This window comes from Mandrillus leucophaeus, unplaced genomic scaffold (genome assembly GCF_000951045.1).
Source record: "Mandrillus leucophaeus isolate KB7577 unplaced genomic scaffold, Mleu.le_1.0 Scaffold499, whole genome shotgun sequence".
Lineage (NCBI taxonomy): Eukaryota > Metazoa > Chordata > Mammalia > Primates > Cercopithecidae > Mandrillus > Mandrillus leucophaeus.
In genome coordinates this window covers 1,720,274-1,739,518 of record NW_012105353.1, presented here as the reverse complement: position 1 = coordinate 1,739,518, position 19,245 = coordinate 1,720,274, and the positions used below count along the sequence as shown (strand labels likewise).

Genomic DNA, 19,245 nt, shown 5'->3' with positions numbered 1-19,245 from the left:
GGGTTTCACCGTGTTAGCCAGGATGGTCTCGATCTCCTGACCTCGTGATCTGCCCGCCTCGGCCTCCCAAAGTGCTGGGATTACAGGCGTAAGCCACCGCGCCCGGCACCATCTTTTTTTTTGGTCTAAGATAAGGTCTGGCTCTGTCACCCAGGCTGGAGTGCAGTAGCATGATCTCAGGTCACTGCAACCTCCGCCTCCCGGGCTCAAGCGATCTTGCCACCTCAGCCTCCTGAGTGGCTGGTACTACCGGTACTCATTACCACACCCTGCTAATTTTTTGTATTGTATTTTGTAGAGACAGGGTTTCGCCATGTTACCCAGGCTGGTCTCAGACTCCTGGGCTCAAGCAGTCTTGCTGCCTTGGCCTCCCAAAGTGTTGGAATTACAGAGGCATGAGTTACCACGCCTAGCAATAACCCTTATGTAAGCATATCTGTCAGGCTTTTTGAGTTTTAAGCAATTTATTTTTATTCTTTGGTAAATGTCTATATGCATAAATTTCCTCTCTTTGAGTGTGTGTTTGTATGGGGGGGGCGGGGCTTAAAACCAACAACAACAAAGAAAAAATCTAAACAGAATCGTCTGTGATAACCATGAGGAGAATTTGTGTCTGTATTTCTGTGAGATCTTTTACATGCTAACTGTTGGCCCAGACTTTTAAATAGTTTAGAGTAGACTCTACTGAGCACTCGCCCTGTTTCTCCCAAACTACTTTCAGAAGCATTGGTGCTGCTTCTCATAGAGTCTGCTATATTCAGATCTTCAAAATTTAACCAAGATTCCCATATTATTGTATGTTATTAGGTAAAATGAGATCACGGAAAGAAGAGTTTATAGCTAAATGTAATAGCATAGGAGAAGCCAGCTAATTGATGACATGTTCATGTTTATGGATGCAAAATTAGATCCGGTGAAATCATTCTGAGTAATGGCTGGCCTTATGGTTATTTAGTCTCACCAATAATATTTCCAAAGGCTCACTAGATCTGTAGTCACAGCTAGACCCTAACTTTGGCACTGAAAATAAATTTTTTACATTTTCTGATCAGTATCCAAAATCTAAATCCAAGAACCTACATATTGTTTCATTTTGTTGATGCAATAAAAATGCCTATGTCCTTCTTTTCCATTAGAATTTGTTGAAATTACCCCCAAAAAGCAACCAAAGGGACCTGTCTGGTAAGTCAAAAAGGAAAGGCTGTTTTTTAGAATGGCATTCTTGCTGCAGAGCTACACTCACTGAGTGTCTATTTTTTTCAGTAAAGCTTTTCCACCCTTATTTCTCTCCATCCCCACACCAGTTAATGTATTTAATCCTTTGTGTTTGCTCAGTATAATTTAGAAATATAATTTATTAAACATAGTTCTTATGCTGTACACGGTGCTATGGTCTATTTTGGATTGTAAGTCTCTGGGTTTTGGGGCCTGCATCCCTCATTCATTTCACACTTTATGTCTATCAGGTACTGGGCGTCATTCTGGGGTACAAAGATGATTCTGACACAACCCCTGCCTTCAGGGAGTCCACAGACTAGTGTGAGGACACAAGCATATAAACCAAAAAGTCCCATAAAGTTGATACATAGGTGCTCCACTAGCTGGGTGTACAGGGTAAAGCAGGCTGAGGAAAGGGCTTAGTTAATAAATGTTAGCAATGGAGGTGAGTGCTGAGTCCTAAATCCAAATTTCCAGTTGTGGATACTCACTCAAAAGCTACGTAGGTTACAAGAGTCACTGACAGAAAAATTGATGAAAGCCCACAACCAATATATGTAATAAACGTCAGAGCCATCGTTTGAGCAGGCAGCACAGATGTCCTAGATAGGTCCTGGAAAATGAAATAATTGCTTTTAATAATCAAATATTTTAAAATAAATACAAGACTTATGATTTATCAAGTATTCTAGGGATCCATTCACAGTCTATTCAACAAACCTATGAGGTAGGCACAATTATTACTATCAGGTAAAGATAAGGAAACTGAGACGCAGAGAGGTTAAGTAACTTGCTCAAGGACACACAGATAGAAAGTGGAGAAGCCAGGATTCAAATTCAGGTCTGGCACACTCTAAAGCCCACGTACTTGATCACTGCATTATAGTGCAATGGAAAGGAACTGGACTAGGAGCCTAAAGACTGCGATTTAGCTCCTGCCTCTTACATTTCTTAGTTCTATGACTGTGGGCAATTATCTAACAAGTGAGTCTTAATTCTGATTTTAATAAAATGACAATAGCAACTCCCCATTCTACCTATCTGGCAGGACTGTTGGGATGATTACGTAAGAGCATTTATGTCAAAGTGTTTTGTAAAAATCTTAAAGTGCATTGCAAACTAAACCATTTTTATTACCCATCCTAATCTGAATTCCTTAGTTCTCTTAATTATTTAAAAGAGAAAAACTTAAATGTAAAAAGAGAATGTGAAAAAATACTTGTCTTTCATGTTCAAGTATTTTCCTTCAGGTGCATTTGCTTATTAGAAGAGAAATCTCTCTTTTTTTTTTTTTTTTTTTTTTGAGATAGCATCTCTCTCTGTTGCCCAGGCTGGAGTACAATGACATGATTTCGGCTCACTGCAACCTCCACCTCCCAGGATCAAGTGATTATCCTGCCTCAGCCTCCTGAGTAGCTGGGACTACAGGTGCGCACCACCACGCCTAGCTAATTTCGTTATTTTTAGTAGAGACGGGGTTTCACCACGTTGGCCAGGCTGGTCTCGAACTCCTGACCTCAAGTGATCCACCCACCTCAGCCTCCCAAAGTGCTGGGATTACAGGCATGAGCCACCACGCCTGGCAAGGAGTAATCTCATTGGTGTATAAATCAGCCACAATATCATATGTGCTGATCTGTCTAATCCATCAGATTAGACATTGTAGTGTGATGCCCAGCTACCCCTCAGACCCAGAATTTAAGGCCACGTGGCACGGGCATATTACCAGTAGAATGCCGAAGCTTGTCAGATGGCTACAGGTACAGATGGTTTCATTCAATCTCCTGTCTTTGACGGAGCAGCCATCGTCTGACCAGCCTCCTCTGCCACCTGTTGGCATTGGGAAAAGTATCTGTCCCATCAGCAAGGCCACAGCACCAGTGACTTCACGCCCTCCCCAATTAACCCACTCAAGAGTTTGAAAAGGTTATGACTAGAACTTACCATTTCTGCCCAAGTCCCAAAATACACATCTCACTGTTAACTCATCCTGTGGTAGAAAGATAAATCACAAATAATTAATTTAGTGAACTGGAAAAAAAAAAAAAAAAACTGAAAGGTATTTGAAAAAAAAAAAAACTGTGTTTTTTTTTATTTCAGAATCTTAGGCGTAATTTTTGGAGAGTTCTTATTTTATGTGGTCCCTAGAAGCAAGTGAGCCCTAAATAGACCAGCATTTCTTAAGCTCATCAATCGTGCATAGGAATCAATTTGGGGCCTTGTGAAAATGCACATTCTGACTCAGTGGGTCTGGGGTGGGGCCTGAGACTCTGCATTTCTAGCAAACTCCCAGGTGATGCTGATGCTGTGGGTGTGTGGACCACACTGTGAGTAGTGAGGTCGTAGATGATGCTTAGTGTGGACTGAGCTGAGAATCAGACCTGCAGCCACAGATCCCCACACACTGATATCTGATATTTCACAGTTGTTAAGAGCTTGCTTTTGCACCGATTCTTCCTGGAAATTTAGTGGTCAAATTTTTTTTTTTTTTTTTTTTTTTGAGACAGGGTCTCACTTTGTCACCCAAGCTGGAATGCAGTGGCCCAAACACAGCTCACTGCAGCCTTGAGCTCCCGGGCTTGTGATCCTCCCACCTCAGCCCTCCAAGTAGCTGGAACTATAGGCGCCTGCCACCACGCCCAGCTAATTTTTGTATCTTTTGCAGAGATGGGGTTTTGCCATGTTGCCCAAGCTGGTCTCAAACTCCTGAGCTCAGACAATCTGCCTGCCTCAGCCTGTCAAAGTGCTGGGATGACAGTGTGAACCACCGCACCTGCCCTGGTCAATTATTAAGTGTGTTAAAACCCAATGGAGAGGTGTGATTCTAGTCCTACACACTACTCCAATTGAGCTGAAGCTTCTTTCTGCCTGATCTGCCTTTTGCCGGCCACGCCTTACAAGCATAGTTTGTACAAGGTGTTCTTGGTCAATGACCAGATGGCACTGGCCTCTCCCCACCTGGCTCGGGTTGACGTGCTTTAATGTGACTGTCACGTTTCTTGTCAAGTTCCTGACGGTCAGGTTTGCAACACTCGATGATATGACGTAGCTGATCAGAGAGAGGTTCTCCAGGGAAGGATCCTGGCACATGAAGATGGCAAGGGTAAATGAGATATTGTCAGAGTTTTAGAGCTAGAAGGAACACTAAGGAATATTCTGTCCACATTGTTTATCTTACAGTGTACGTCAGAAATCGAGGAACAAGGAGGAAAGTGACTTTCCCAAGGGTTCACAATGAGAGAAACAGAGCTCGTTCCACGATACAACGCTCTAACTACTGAGCTAAACTGCACAGATTGACACAACAGGATTTTGTGAATCTTTAGAGGGAACATAGCATTAAGCCATTTAAGCTGTGTTTCCCCAAGCAAGTCACTTAACCTCTCTCTGCACCTCCATGGCTTCATCTGTAAAATGGGATAATAATAGTTCCTTCCTCTCAGGGTTGCTGAAAGGATTAGAGTTAACATTGTAACTGCTTAGGATAGTGCTTGGCAATTAGTAAATATAAATACTACGTAACTGTCAGTTACTGTTATTTATCATCACCAGTATCATTAGGCTGTGTTTTAAAATGAACTGCAGCATTTCGGCAATTCATTTGACTTACAGCAGCCTTAAGAATATTTGAGCACTAAAAGAAATGAAATGCCCTCGTCTCCAAATAAAACCCAAGCCAAAAGCAGTGAGCAGCAGTTTTACCTGAAACAAGGCAGGTGTTTCAAAGAAATTGAACTGAACCCTGGAAGCTAGCTCCATGTCATTAGCTGGTAAATTATTCATCAGCGATGAAGGAAGAGTAATTGTGCCAATACTGTTCTCAGGAGCTTGGGTTTCCAGAGAAACCTGAAAATCAAGTGGAAGATAAAAATAAATATCTGGAGCTAGTATAATGAGATGGAAAACACACCTATTAGGTTGGTGCAAAAGTAATTGCACTATTTGCCATTTTTTTTTTTAAAGGTAAAAACCACAATTACTTTTGCACCAGCCTAATAGTTAAGACACAGGGTTCTGTGAGGACCTGACCTGCAGCATCTCTATGTAAAATAGCTTCTACTTCTATTCCTCTGGTTGCTACTAAATTAAAGAAAGGAAGTGCAGGCCGGGCACGGTGGCTCACGCCTGTAATCCCAACACTTTGGGAGGCCGAGTTGGGCAGATCACCTGAGGTCAGGAGTTTGAGACCAGCCTGGCCAACATGGCGAAACCCCATCTCTACTAAAAATATAAAAATCAGCAGGGTGTGGTGGCAGGCACCTGTCATCCTAGCTACTTGGGAGGCTGAGGGAGGGGAATATCTTGAACCTAGGAGGTGGAGGCTGCAGTGAGCCAAGATCGCACCACTGCACTCAACCCAGGGCCACAGAGCGAGACTTCATCTCAAAAAAAAATAAGGACAGGAGGCCCCAAGAAGGAAAGGAAACATTTTAAGGATGCATAGAAATAGCTGAAAAGTGCAAGATGACTGCAGATCCCAGAGAGACTGTAGCAGCAGACACACCAAGTTAGTGTCAAGTCCTCATAGAACCATGTGCACTGCACTTGTAAAGGGAAGACTGTGAAAATTAAAAAGTGAGACTTGGTTTCCTTGGGTGTTTGCAGTCCCCAATCCCTCTAAATAGGTGGACAGAAAACACTAGAAACAGGAATGATATTCAGCACCACTATATAGAGCAGTGTAGTTCTAACACTTGTTATAATATTGAAATGTGATAAGTAGCTGACACCCCTGCCTACTCTTCCAACTGCCTAGAACCCTCTGCTGGATACCACCCATGCCAGCTTCCAAAATTCAGCTGCTAAAGGGTTAACACAGGGAATAACAGGGACCTCCGACATCCTGCACCAGCCAAGACCAACGTTGTCTTTTTTTTTTTTTTTTTTTTTTTGAGACGGAATATTACCTGTCGCCCAGGCTGGAGGGCAGTGGTGCAATCTTAGCTCACTGCAACCTCTGCGTCCTGAGTTCAAGCAATTCTCCTGCCTCAGCCTCCTGAGTAGTTGGGATTACAAGTGCATGTCACCACGCCCAGCTAATTTTTGTATTTTTAGTAAAGACAGGGTTTCACCATGTTGTCCAGGCTGGTCTTGAACTCCCGACTTCCAGTGATCCACCTGCCTTGACCTCCCAAAGGTCTGGGATTACAGGTGTGAGCCACTGCGCCCGGCTTGATTCTGTGGTGCCTCTCTGTTCTAGATGCCAAATATTTTGAATATCACCCCAGACTATAAGCAGTAATTGCCTCAATCATGAAATACAACGGGGACTACAATCACACACAAGAGAATGTTTTTTTCTGACATCAATTACAACGTACCTGAAGATTTGCAGGGTCTTGGGCCACAAAGGTAGTTGTGTTGAAACTACTGGCATTTACTCTGATCACGGCCAGAGCCAAAGAAGGGGAGGTTAGACTTATGGTCTTGTTTGAAAAGTTCAGCTGTAGGCCAATGTCATCCACTACTTTCAGCAATCTGTAAAGAAAGGTGGGCAGTTTGTTTGTTTGTTTGTTTGTTTATTTAGAGACGGAGTCTCGCTCTGTTGCCAGGCTGGAGTACAGTGGTGTGATCTCGGCTCACTGCAACCTCTGCCTCCTGGGTTCAAGCAATTCTCCTACCTTAGCCTCCCGAGTAGCTGGGACTACAGATGCACACCACCACGCCTAGCTAATTTTTTGTATTTTAGTAGAGACGGGGTTTCACCATGTTGGCCAGGATGGTCTTGATCTCCTGACCTCGTGATCCGCCCGCCTCAGCCTCCCAAAGTGTTGGGTGCAGTGGCGCCATCTTGGCTCACTGCAACCTCCACCTCCTGGGTTCAAGCGATTCTCCTGCTTCAGCCTCCTGAGTAGCTGGGACTACAGACACGCATCACCACACCTGGCTAATTTTTGTATTTTTAATAGAGACAGGGTTTCACCATGTTAGCCAGGCTGGTCTCAAACCCCTGACCTCAAGCAATCTGCCCGCCTCAGCCTCCCAAAGTGCTGGGATTACAGGCGTGAGCCACAGTGCTCAGCCTCAAGGTTGGCAGTGTAGATTTGGCAGGCCTGCTCTGTCTCCTCATTCTAAGCAGAATATAGAGTAGCAACCTGAGAAACCATGATGTACCTGGTATTTGGGAGTAAAAGACTTGGTGATATTAATCATGTGAGCAGCATCTTTGTCTTTGGAGGGTCCCCTCTCACCACCACTTCAGTTTGCTAAGTCGTACCTTTGAGCCAGAGGGGCCAGCATGTCGGGCGGGGAATGAAGAAGTTTGCTGACTTGGTTTATCATTTCTCCTGCGAGGTTAGGCTCCAGGCTGCCAAAGGACAGAGCCTTCTCCATCTGCGACACTTGGTTCTCAAGATCAGAAATACTGCTGGTGTTGACGATGTCTGTATCAAAGAGCCAAATCGTGTTATGAACACACAATGGAAAACCCACTAATAAAGATAAACGTACACAGACCCTGTGATATGGCAAACTCACCCCTGGGTATTTGCTCCAGATAAATGAAAACATATGTCTTAGGAAGACTTGTTCATGAATGTTTACGGTGGCCTTTTTCATAATAGTCCCAAACTAGAAACAACCCAAATGCCCATCAACTGGAGAATGAATCAACAAACTGTGGTACCTCCATCCAGTGAAATATTATTCCATGATAAAAACGAATTAACTTTAAATACACGCAACAGCATGGGTGGATCTCCAATTTGCCAATGCATTATGTGAAGTGAAAGAAGCCAAACTCAAAAGGCCACATACTGAGTCTCTTCATATGATATTCTAGAAAAATCCAAAAAACTGTAGGGAAAGAGATCAGTGGTAGCCAGGGGCTGGGGTGAGGGGCTAGGTTTTGACTTTGAAGGGACACAAGGGAACTTTGGGAGTAGTAGGGAAACTTATATATATATCTTGATTATGATAGTGGTTACATGACTGTGGGTGTTTCCACCTGCACAGAACTGCAAAAATTTGATTTAACCATAAAATTGGATACATTTTACTGTATGTAAATTATACTTCAATAAATCTAACTAAAAAATATAAAGCACATCAGTGTATTTAGTATATACTCATATAAGCACAAGTATGCTTGTATTTAATTTATATCATGTGTACAGGATTTTATGTGGATTGCTGGAAGCTCTTTTGTGAAAAAGAGAATATTATGGGCCAGGCACGGTGACTCATGCCTGTAATCCCAGCACTTTGGGAGGCTGAGGCAGGTGGATCACCTGACGTCAGGAGTTCGAGACCAGCCTGGCCAACATGGGGGAACCCTGTCTCTACTAAAAATATTTTTAAAAGTAGCCAGGTGTGGTGGCATGTGCCTGTAGCCCCAGTTACTCGAGAGGCTGAGGCACGAGAATCGCTTGAACCCAGGAGGCAGAGGTTGCGGTGAGCCGAAATTGCGCCACTGCACTCCAGCCTGGGTGACAGAGTGAGACTCTCTCTCTCAAAAAAAAAAAAAAAAGAATATTATGAAATCCACAGCTGGACTATCACCTGTAAGTCTGATTTTTAATAGTGTTTTTAATAGGGAAACAATGATACAAACCTGTCTTTAACAACAGACAACTCTTAATTTCACCACTTAACATCCTATTATTTTGCCTATTCCAGTCAAATCTTTATGCATGTGTATTTACACTATTATAAACATGGTGTGCAAACTATTTGTTGTTGGGCTATTTTCACCTCACATCAAGACTTGTAAATGCCCCCAAGTTTCTGTATATTTCTGTTTCTGTTCTAATGACTTACATGGTCGCATAATAGTCATTGTGTTAGAGTAGCACATCTTATTTAATCATTCCTGTCTTCTGGAACCATTAAGTTTATTCTAATTTTTAGCTCCTGGGTAACACCTCAATCTGTATCTTTTATGCATATGTCACTTTGCTTCTTGTTGCCCCAGGAATACACAGGCACCAGAGGCCACCTTGATAGTGTTTTGTGTAGCCTGTTAGGCTGAGTCTAAGGATCGTTGGGAATTAGCTTTGGGAAGGTGGGCATCTTAGGCCCAGGCTAATGAACTTCAATTTTACTTTATTCTTCATCAGTCATTTGGACCTTCCTTTGACTAGAGCCCCAATGATTTTCTAATTTGGCCGAAAATATTTATATTTATAAAAAATTATTGGCTGGGCACAGTGGTTCACACCTATAATCCCAACGCTTTTGGAGGTTGAGGTGGGAGGATCACTTGAGCCCAGGAGTTTAAAACCAGCCTAGGCAACATAGCAAGACCCCAAATAAGGGAAGGAAGGAAGGAAGGAAGGAAGGAAGGAAGGAGGGAAGGAAGGAGGGAGGGAGGGAGGGAGGGAGGGAGGGAGGATATTGAAGAGAGAGCAGTGCAAATTTGAAGAAATATGAAGTCATTTAGCAGAAGCTCCTTATCTCCTGGTGATGCTAGCACCAGGGTAGAGGAGGTGGGTACCAAAATCAATCTAATGTCACCAAAAACTTGGCTTCCCCCATCCTCCAAATTCTAGAGGAAGACCTGCCTCTTACTCACAGAGCTGAAACTCCAGAATATCCAGATTTCTCTCAGCTTCTTTCCCTCTTGCCTTTCTCTCTGTACCACTAAGCCCACTTTGGACCCGGGAGCCCTTGGCGGTTTCCACAGCGTTCTCACGTACACCTTCATTCTCAGCCTCATGCAGTTAGTGTGATGATTTTGATCCTCACATAGAACAGGCAGAGGCAGGAGGAGCTTGTTCCAGATCACACTGTCCGCGAGGGCCCGTGCGGACCCAAGCCTGGGTCTTCACAGTGTTTCTCCCCTCCTACCACTACCTTGGCTCAGTCCCAGCTCGGTCACTCCGTGACTGACTGACTTTCAGACCTGCCAATTTTTTCTTTTGTCTTCTGTCTAAACTGAGCTGCAATGTTTAATAGATCAAAAGTTTACTCTTCAGGGTGTTGAAAACAGTGTCCCAACCACCTTTTGTAGGAGAAAGAAACCTAGAAAATCTCCAACTCTATCAAGTGAGATCTGTGCTTGCCCCTTAGAGCTATTTCTCCATTATCTTGGTCAAAACAATGGAACTCAGCTACAGCCAAGAAGCAAAGTGACAACTACATGAAAGATACCTGGGAGCTAAAAAGTAGAATAAACTTAATGGTTTCAGAAGAGAGGAATGATTAAATTAGATATGCCACCTCAACACAATGACTATTATGCAACCACGTAAGTCATTAGAACATTAGAATGCCTAAAGGAAAGCTCTAGAAATCAAGCGAACATCATACAAAGAAAGGCTCAACATGGTCTTATCATAGATGTCTTGACTGGCAGATTGGCCGCTGTTCAAGCGGCATCTTACATTTACCTGTCTGGACAGGAGGTGCGCTGGTAGTGATGACATTCGCAGGGGCAGACACGGTGGGAGAGGAAAATGAGGCTTTCACAGGAGGTGGGGTGCCGGAAACATGGGTTTGGGGCATAGGGGAAGAGATTGTTTCAGACTGTGGGGACATGTCAATGACAGGGCTGGAAGCTATGGGAGCTGAAGGCTGAGGTGAAAGGGGGTGAATCTCCCCTATTGGAGAGAGCACATTGTGGGTCACAGGTGAATAATCTGGGGGCTCAGCAAAAGAGGTAGCATTGGGGACCTGGGAAAGCACAGTGGCCCGAGGCACCACTGGGATGGATTGGCTGGAAGAAAATGGTGGGCCACGTGGATGGTCAGCAAGACAGACAATGGGATCCTGCAGGTCACTAAAGGAACAAATCAGAGAGATACATGTGAGACACGAATGAGCTACAGAGGGGCGAGTCTTTCCCCTCTGGCAATCATCTGACACCGTCAAGTTGACGTAGTTACATCAGGGACATGACACTTCCAGCCTCTGCCATTTCACACCCTCTGTGCACCTGCCACTAGCCCCCAGCCCCTGCCCACTTCTACCACCTACTTCCTGGGACAGGAATGAGCAAGGAGAGATGCTCTTCTGTGACTCCCCAGTTCACTGCTGCTCTGTGGCTCTACGTCTCATGGTCACTCAATTGAGGGGATCTTCTCTGTGCTCCCGGGGGAGGGGAACTATGAAATGCCTCGTGACCCAACTGGTTTTCATATACTAGGAATCTATCTTAATCAACTTTACACTGCTATAGCCTGGCATAGTGGTAGCTGACCCATGGTAACTGACCAAGAAATGTTGGTTGAATGAAAACAATGAATCAAGCTAGGGCAAAAGGGGTGGTCCCCAGCTTCTACATCAGCTATGTCTTCAAGGTTCCTTTAGCTCAGTGGTTCTCAACCTTGGCTGTGCATGAGAACTACCCAGAACATTTTTTTTTTTTTTTTTTTTTGAGATGGAGTCTCACTCTTGTCACCCAGGCTGGGGTACAGTGGCACGATTTTGGCTCACTGCAACCTCTGCCTCCTGGGTTCAAGTGATTCTCTTGCCTCAGCCTCCCGAGTAGCTGGGACTACAGGCAACCGCCACCACGCCTGGCTACTTTTTGTATTTTTGGTAGAGATGGGGTTTTGCTGTGTTGGCCAAGCTGGTCTCGAACTCCTGACCTCCAGTGATCTGCCCACCTCGGCCTCCCAAAGTGCTGGGACTACAGGCGTGAACCACTGTGCCTGGGCCAGAACACTTTTTAAAACATATATGTATATAGATTTCTGTGGCCTACTCCTCTGTGTTTGATTCAGCTGGTCTTGGGATGGGGCATGTGTATTTTCTAAACTCTCTGGCGATTTTCCTGGGCATCAAAGGTGGAGAAGTCGTCACCTACTCTCTGGCACAAGATCTGTCAGTCCTGAGAGACCTAGGGAGGAACAACTAGAGGAGGAGCAACAAATTATTACCCAGGGAATATTTGCCCAGGGAAGCCTCTGATCGATCTAGTTTTAGATGGAGACTTAGAACACCAATGAGAATGTGTTCTTAGAGCTTCTCTAGGGTGAGAAGAGGGAGGAATATTAGGTCAAGGGGCCTAAAGCAATTCACAGCTATAAAAAGAAAAGCCTGCTTGGTCCAGTCTGGCTGGTCACTTGGCCATAGGCCTCCCTGCATCCCCTGAGGTTTGGGGCAGTGAGGATAAAGGGGTGTCAGACAGTCAGAAACGTCATGAGTCAAAAAGCCTAGACTTGGCCGGGTGCGGTGGCTCATGCCTGTAATCCCAGCACTTTGGGAGGCCGAAACGGGTGGATCACCTGAGGTCAGGAGTTCCAGACCAGCCTGGCTAACATGGCGAAACCCCGTCTCTACTAAAAATACAAAAATTAGCCAGGCGTGGTGGTGGGTGCCTATAATCCCAGCTACTCGAGAGGCTGAGGCAGGAGAATCGCTTGAACCCGGGTAGCGGAGGTTGCAGTGAGCCAAGATTGTACCACTGCACTCCAGCCTGGGTGAAAGAGTGAAACTCTGTCTCAGAAACAAACATACAAACAAACAAACAACCTTCACTTGGGCTCCAGCTCTCACTACTCCTGTGGACAATTTACCCAACATCTCTCAGACTCCATTCCCTAAGCTGTACACTGTAGCAACCCACCTGGCCAAGTTGGGGTAAAGGTGCTTTGCAAAGTATACATTAAATTTTCTTCAGCTTATCTGGGGGCCTGCAGAAGGTAGGCCCCCAACACAGGCTCCCATTCACTGGGCTCAACTGTGAAGAGGTTGCTTTCTACTCTTGTCGCTTATGCTAGTCGGAGCCCTCCATCCACTGTGAGGCACACAGGGAAGTGGCAGAGCAGTGGTGGGCAATGCCAGCAGCACATCTGAACCCCTCAGAGCACCTTGGCACCAATGCCTGGGCTCCCACTCCAAACCAGCTGACCTGGAACCTCTGGCGGTGGGCGCAGGTGCCCATTTTAATGCACGTCATTTTAATGTGCTTCTTTACTGCGGTGTAGCCTGCATAAGGTGTACTAATCTTACATTTAGAGCTTGACGAATTTTATATATAATCACCACCTAGATCAAAACAGAGCATTTCCAGCACCCCAGAAGGCCACTTTGACACATCAGTATGTTTTAAAAATACCCCAGGTATTTCTAATGTACAGTTAAACTTAAGAACCAACATATTAGAAAGACCCTGAGTGGGCATCTAATTCTGACCCAGTGGTTCTCGAACTTGGCTGCGCATTAGAATCACCCCACCCAGGAGATTTTAAAAACCAGGAAGCCCAGGCTGCATCCTAGACCAATCTCTAAGGGTGGGAGGCAGGCATCTGTGTATTTTTAAAATTCATTCATTCATTCATTCATTCAGAGACGGGGTCTTGCTTTATCACCCAGGCTGGAATGCAGTGACATGATCATGACTCACTGCAGCCTCCACTCCCCAGGCTCAAGTGATCCCTCCTGCCTCGGTCTCCCAAGTAGCTGGGACTACAGGTGTACATCACCCTGCCCAGCTAATTTTTAAAAACTGTTTGTAGAGACAGGGTCTCACTATGTTGCCCTGGCTGGTTGTGAACTCCTGGCCTCAAGCAATCCTCCCACCTACGCCTCCCAAAGGGCTGAGATTATAGGCGTGAGCCACCATGCCCGGCTGCATTGATGTTTTTTAAAACACTCCAGAGGATTTCAACATGCGGCCAGGATTGAGAACCACTGGCACTGCTCTACAGTCTGTATATAGACCCTCGGTGCTCAAAGTGGGGTCCATGAACCAGCAACACTGGCTTCACCTGGAGAGCTTGTCAGAAATGTGGAGTCTCAGGCCCAGGCCTTACTGGATCGGAATCTGCATTTTAACAAGATCCTGAGTGATGGATGTGGACGGTGATCTTTGAGAAGTGCTGATCCAGTCCATTTCCTAATTTTACAGAGCTCTAACTCACTTCTTCATTTGACCTGAGACTCTGAAGGTTAAAAAGCATCTGCTCTTGAACACGGATACACAGCTAGTTAATGACTGAGCCCTAGCTGGACATCAGTTTCACATCCTGACCCCTTTTCTATTCCTGTTTCTTCTTCTTAACCACTCTCTGAATGGGCAGCCACTAGGGGTCAGTGGGGCTGCCTCAAAAGAGGGATGCTCTTCTGATCAGATCCCAATGCTTCCAGAAACTCTATCCCCCAAATGGGGCTCAATGCTCCAGCTTAATGAGGCATGTGAAGCTGAATGGGGCAAGTTACTCTTTACTTTTTATTGCAGAAAATGCTGCTACAAATCCTTAACTAAAGACTTTTACCTGTTCCTCAAGGCCCAATGTTTTAATATTAGTATATCTCAGAAATCTGGCCCACAAAGGGCACACAGGCTACACTTAGCCTTCTCCTCCCATCTGAGAAGCTACACAGATTTTTTAAAAAGTCCTTTTTTTCCAAATACAATTTTTATCTGATTGTAGAAGAATATAGAAAATGCTGCAAAGTAAGAAATAAAAGAAAAAGTAAAAAAACAAAACAAAGCAAAATTCATAATGCCAGCAGGCAGGTCATTCATGGGGAATCACAGTGAACATTTTCATTCATGTCCTTCCTGTTTTTTTCTATGTATATTTCTACACACCTGTGGTCACATCATGTGTGACTGAAGAGTCTTTTGCTATTTTGGAGCACCCATCTCCCAGTTTCCCTCCATTGGAGCAATGATTTTAAGGCATCAATTCTCAACTCTCGTCGCACATTAGAATCGCCAGCAGGGCTTATATTTTTATTTATTTATTTATTTTTGAGACAGGGTATTGCTCTGTTGCCCAGGCTGGAGTGCCGAGGAATGAACATAGCTCACTGCAGCCTTGAGTTCCTGGGCTCAAGTGATTCTCCCACCTCAGACTACAGGCACGTGTCACGATGCCCAGCTTTTTTTTTTTTTCCCCCAATTTTTAGTAGAAACGAGATCTCGCCCAGGCTGATCTTGAACTCCTGAGTTCAAGCAGTTCTCCCACCTGGGCCTTCCAAAGTGCTGAGATTATAGGCGTGAGCTACTGCACCTGGTGCAGAAGGGCCTTAATGCCTAAGCTATATCCTAGACCAATTAAATCAGAATCTCTGAGCCTGGTGACTGGGAATCAGTATTTTTTTTAACTTTTTATTGGAATTAATTTTAGGCTTACAGAAATACTATAAAAACAATACAAACAGTTCTGTATACCTCCCATGTAGCTTGGTCGCCCACTGTTAACATCTAACATCCAGATTAGACCCAAATGCCTATCAAAATTTAGTATACGACAAAGGTGACATCTCGGATCAGTGGGGAAAAGATGAACTTTTTCATATTTAACTACATAAAATTGTTTCAAAATTTGCATGACAGAAAACATGATAAAGTCAAAAGACAACTAAAATACTGGGAGAAAATATTTGCAACATATACCATAGATATGCTTATAAAGAGCTAATATGCACAATATATAAAGTACTGTTTTTTTTTTTTTTTTGAGACAAAGTCTCGCACTTTCACCCAGGCTGGAGTGCAGTGATGCGACCTCCGCTCACTGCAAGCTATGCCTCCCGGGTTCACACCACTCTCCTGCCTCAGCCTCCTGAGTAGCTGGGACTACAGGCGCCCGCTGCCACGCCTGGCTAATTTTGTTTTTGTATTTTTAGTAGAGACGGGGTTTCACCAGGTTAGCCAGGATGGTCTCGATCTCCTGACCTCATGACCCACCCGCCTTGGCCTCCCAAAGTGCTGGGATTACAGGCGTGAACCACTGCGCCTGGCTAAAGTACTCTTAAATAATGGATCAGATATCAATTAGAAAGACCATCCTGGCTAACCCGGTGAAACCCCGTCTCTACTAAAAAATACAAAAACGGCCGGGCGCGGTGGCTCAAGCCTGTAATCCCAGCACTTTAGGAGGCTGAGACGGGCGGATCACGAGGTCAGGAGATAAAGACCATCCTGGCTAACCCGGTGAAACCCCGTCTCTACTAAAAAATACAAAAACGGCCGGGCGCGGTGGCTCAAGCCTGTAATCCCAGCACTTTGGGAGGCCGAGACGGGCGGATCACAAGGTTAGGAGATCGAGACCATCCTGGCTAACAGGGTGAAACCCCGTCTCTACCAAAAAAATACAAAAAGCTAGCCGGGCGAGGTGGCGGGCGCCTGTAGTCTCAGCTACTCGGGAGGCTGAGGCAGGAGAATGGCGTGAACCCGGGAGGCGGAGCTTGCAGTGAGCTGAGATCCCGCCACTGCACTCCAGCCTGGGCGACAGAGCGAGACTCCGTCTCAAAAAAAAAAAAAAAAAAAGAAAAAGTACAGAAAAGACATGTACATGTAATTCACAAAAAGATACAAAATGGCCCCCAAGTATATGAAAAAAAGTTCAGACTCTGCCTTAGTAAGAGAAATGTTGATTAAAGTAACACTGAGATACCATTTCTCACGTATCAGACTGTCAAACATATTTTTAAAATGACAAAACATTTAGTTGGTGAGCCTTGGGAGTCAGCGTTTTTAATGCTCCTCAGGTGGTTCTAATGTGCAGCTAAGATTTCAAACCACTGGTTTAAGGCAACCGTCCAAGTGGAAATTTACTTCATGCTGCAGAAAACTGCGTTTTCCCTGAAACTGAAAGCCTTCTTTACTCCCCAAATTCTAAAACTCCTTAGCTAGCATGGTGATTTTTTTTTTTTTAAAGAGAAGGGTCAGTATGTTTGTTACATACCACTGAAGCTTTTCCAACTCTTCTGGGGAGGAAGGGCAGGGTGTCCTGACAGAACAGCAGCAGTGTTCTAGGGCAGACAAAAGGAAAAGGAACAAGAAAAATGCACGGTCAAGAACAAAGCAAGGTGGCAGCTCAGAACCATTAAGTATCATGGTTCCTACACTGCCTGCATTTAAAAGAGCAATTGTCTAAAACACGTGATAAAATAGATTGGACGCCGTTATATTGACAATTATATACTGTATACATAGTAGTGCTCAAAAATATTTATTGATTTTTTGGGGGGTTATATGCATGCCATACTAATCACTCTTCAGTAACTCCTAAGAGGAATTCACAAGTGAACACATCTTGGAGGACAGGATGTTAAGTGAAATAAGCCAGGTACAGAAAGACAAATACCGCATGATCTCACTCAGATGTGGAATCTAAAAAGTCAAACTCATAGAAACAGAGTGAAATGCTGTTTACTGGGGGGTCAGAGGTGGAGGGATTGGGGAGATATTGGACAAAGGACACAAAATTTCAGTTAGGCAGGAGGAATAAAAGAGATCTATTGTACAACATGATGACTACAGTTAATAAGAATGTGTTGTATGCTTGAAAAGAGAGATCTTAAATGTTCTTACCACAAAAAATGATAGGTATGTGAGGTAATGCAAATGTTAAATAGTTGATATAGCCATTCCGCGATGTATAGCAAAACATCACATTGTACACCACAAATATGTAAAATTTTTGCTTGTCAATTAAAAAAGTGGACATATCCCAGTAGCAATCCATTGAACACTCCAAAAAGAATTCTCCTTCTCAGCAGGGTTTATCATATTATCAAATAAGACATATTAAAACTTTATTGGCAGGAAGGGAGAGCATTAGGACAAACACCTAATGCATGTGGGGCTTAAAACCTAGGTGACGGGTTGATGGGTGCAGCAAACCACCATGACACATGTATACCTATGTAACAAACCTGCACGTTCTGCACATGTATCCCAAAACTTAAAGTAAAATAAAATAAAATAAAAAACTTTATTAGCAAGCAGGAAAAATAACCTTCTAGGGCTCTTTAAAAATTGCCCAATGGACAGGCATGGTGGCTCATGCCTGTCATCCCAGCACTTTGGGAGGTCAAGGCAGGAGGATCACTTGAGCCAAGGAGTTCAAGAACAACCTGGGCAACATAAGGAGACTTCACCTCTATTAAAAATGTTAAAATTAGTTGGGTGTGGTGGTGCATGCCTGTAGTCCCAGCTACTCGGGAGGCTAAGGTAGGAGGATCACCTGAATCTGGGAAGTGGAGGCTGCAGTGAGCTATGATTGCGTCAACTGAGCCTGGTGACAGACTGAGACCCTGCCTCAAAAAAAAAAAAAAGAGAAATTGTGCAAGGACAAAGGAGTCAAAACAGAAAGCTGTAACATATGTAAATTTATTAATTACATTTTCAATTAGAAAAATAACACATTAAAAGCCACATGAAGATTAATGCAGCAATAATAGCAATAATAGACAACTTACCCATCGGTCGAATCTTTACTCTTTCCAAAGCAGCTATTACAGCACATGCATTCATTGTATTATTCAGTTTTATTGTGAATGTACAATTTAATGTGCTGTAAAGAGAAATATACATAACCAGAATGTTACTGAATGGGAAACCTACCTACATGTTTGTAGTTGCTTTTGCAAACTTAGAGTGAGGAAAGGGGACACTGATACTGTTAACTTGTGATGTCACCCCAATAAGCTTGTAAGTACCCATTTACCACGGTCTGAATTTTACCCAAAAAGACTATATTAAGAGACATTTATGGAGGTTCACATTCACAGATGTTGCAAACCAGAGACTCTCTGACCACACACAGGTGCTGGCTCATTTTGCCTGCCTACACAATGAACAGGCAGGGGTGAAACTTGGTTGCAGAGACAAGCAGGCACCTTGACACCTTTAATCTCACCCCCCAAACACTAGCTGGCCACTTGCCTGGTGTCTATAAACGTCTGAGTTTCCATCATGGGAGGCCTTTCACATGACAGTCTAGATGAACATCAAGATCTTTTTTTGTTTTAGACAGAGTCGCGCCCTGTTGCCCAGGTTGGAGTGCAGTGGCGTGATCTCAGCTCACCGCAACCTCCCTGCCTTCCAGGTTCAAGCGATTCTCCTCCCTCAGCCTCCTGTGTAGCTGGGATTACAGCCGTGCATCACCACACCACACTAATTTTTGTGTTTTCATTAGAGATGGGGTTTTGCCATGTTGGCCAGGCTAGTCTCAAACTCCTGACCTGAGGTGATCTGCCCACCTCGGTCTCCCAAAGTGCTGGGATTACAAGCGTGAGCCACTGCACCCAGCCACATCAGGATCTTTCAAATCCAAAATCTTTCTGGGGCCAGGTGTGGTGGCTCACACCTGTAATCCCAGCACTTTGGGAGGCCGAGGCGGG

At 44.4% G+C, this 19,245-nt stretch overlaps 1 protein-coding gene across 9 annotated transcripts in view; it reads right to left on the bottom strand.

Annotated features, from left to right (window-relative positions):
• The window catches only part of ADGRG2 (adhesion G protein-coupled receptor G2), a 102,177-nt gene that overhangs the window by 22,748 nt on the left and 60,184 nt on the right, over positions 1–19,245 (bottom strand). For all 9 annotated transcript variants that reach the window (XM_011995802.1, XM_011995809.1, XM_011995801.1 and 6 more), the window contains 10 exons: positions 18,322–18,416; positions 16,803–16,869; positions 10,548–10,936; positions 7,436–7,601; positions 6,540–6,696; positions 4,921–5,064; positions 4,177–4,299; positions 3,163–3,208; positions 2,945–3,048; positions 1,710–1,831 (listed from right to left, as the gene is read on the bottom strand). In XM_011995802.1, the coding sequence (XP_011851192.1) occupies positions 1,710–1,831; positions 2,945–3,048; positions 3,163–3,208; positions 4,177–4,299; positions 4,921–5,064; positions 6,540–6,696; positions 7,436–7,601; positions 10,548–10,936; positions 16,803–16,869; positions 18,322–18,416 (1,413 nt within the window). The remainder of the gene's footprint in view (positions 1–1,709; positions 1,832–2,944; positions 3,049–3,162; positions 3,209–4,176; positions 4,300–4,920; positions 5,065–6,539; positions 6,697–7,435; positions 7,602–10,547; positions 10,937–16,802; positions 16,870–18,321; positions 18,417–19,245) is intronic.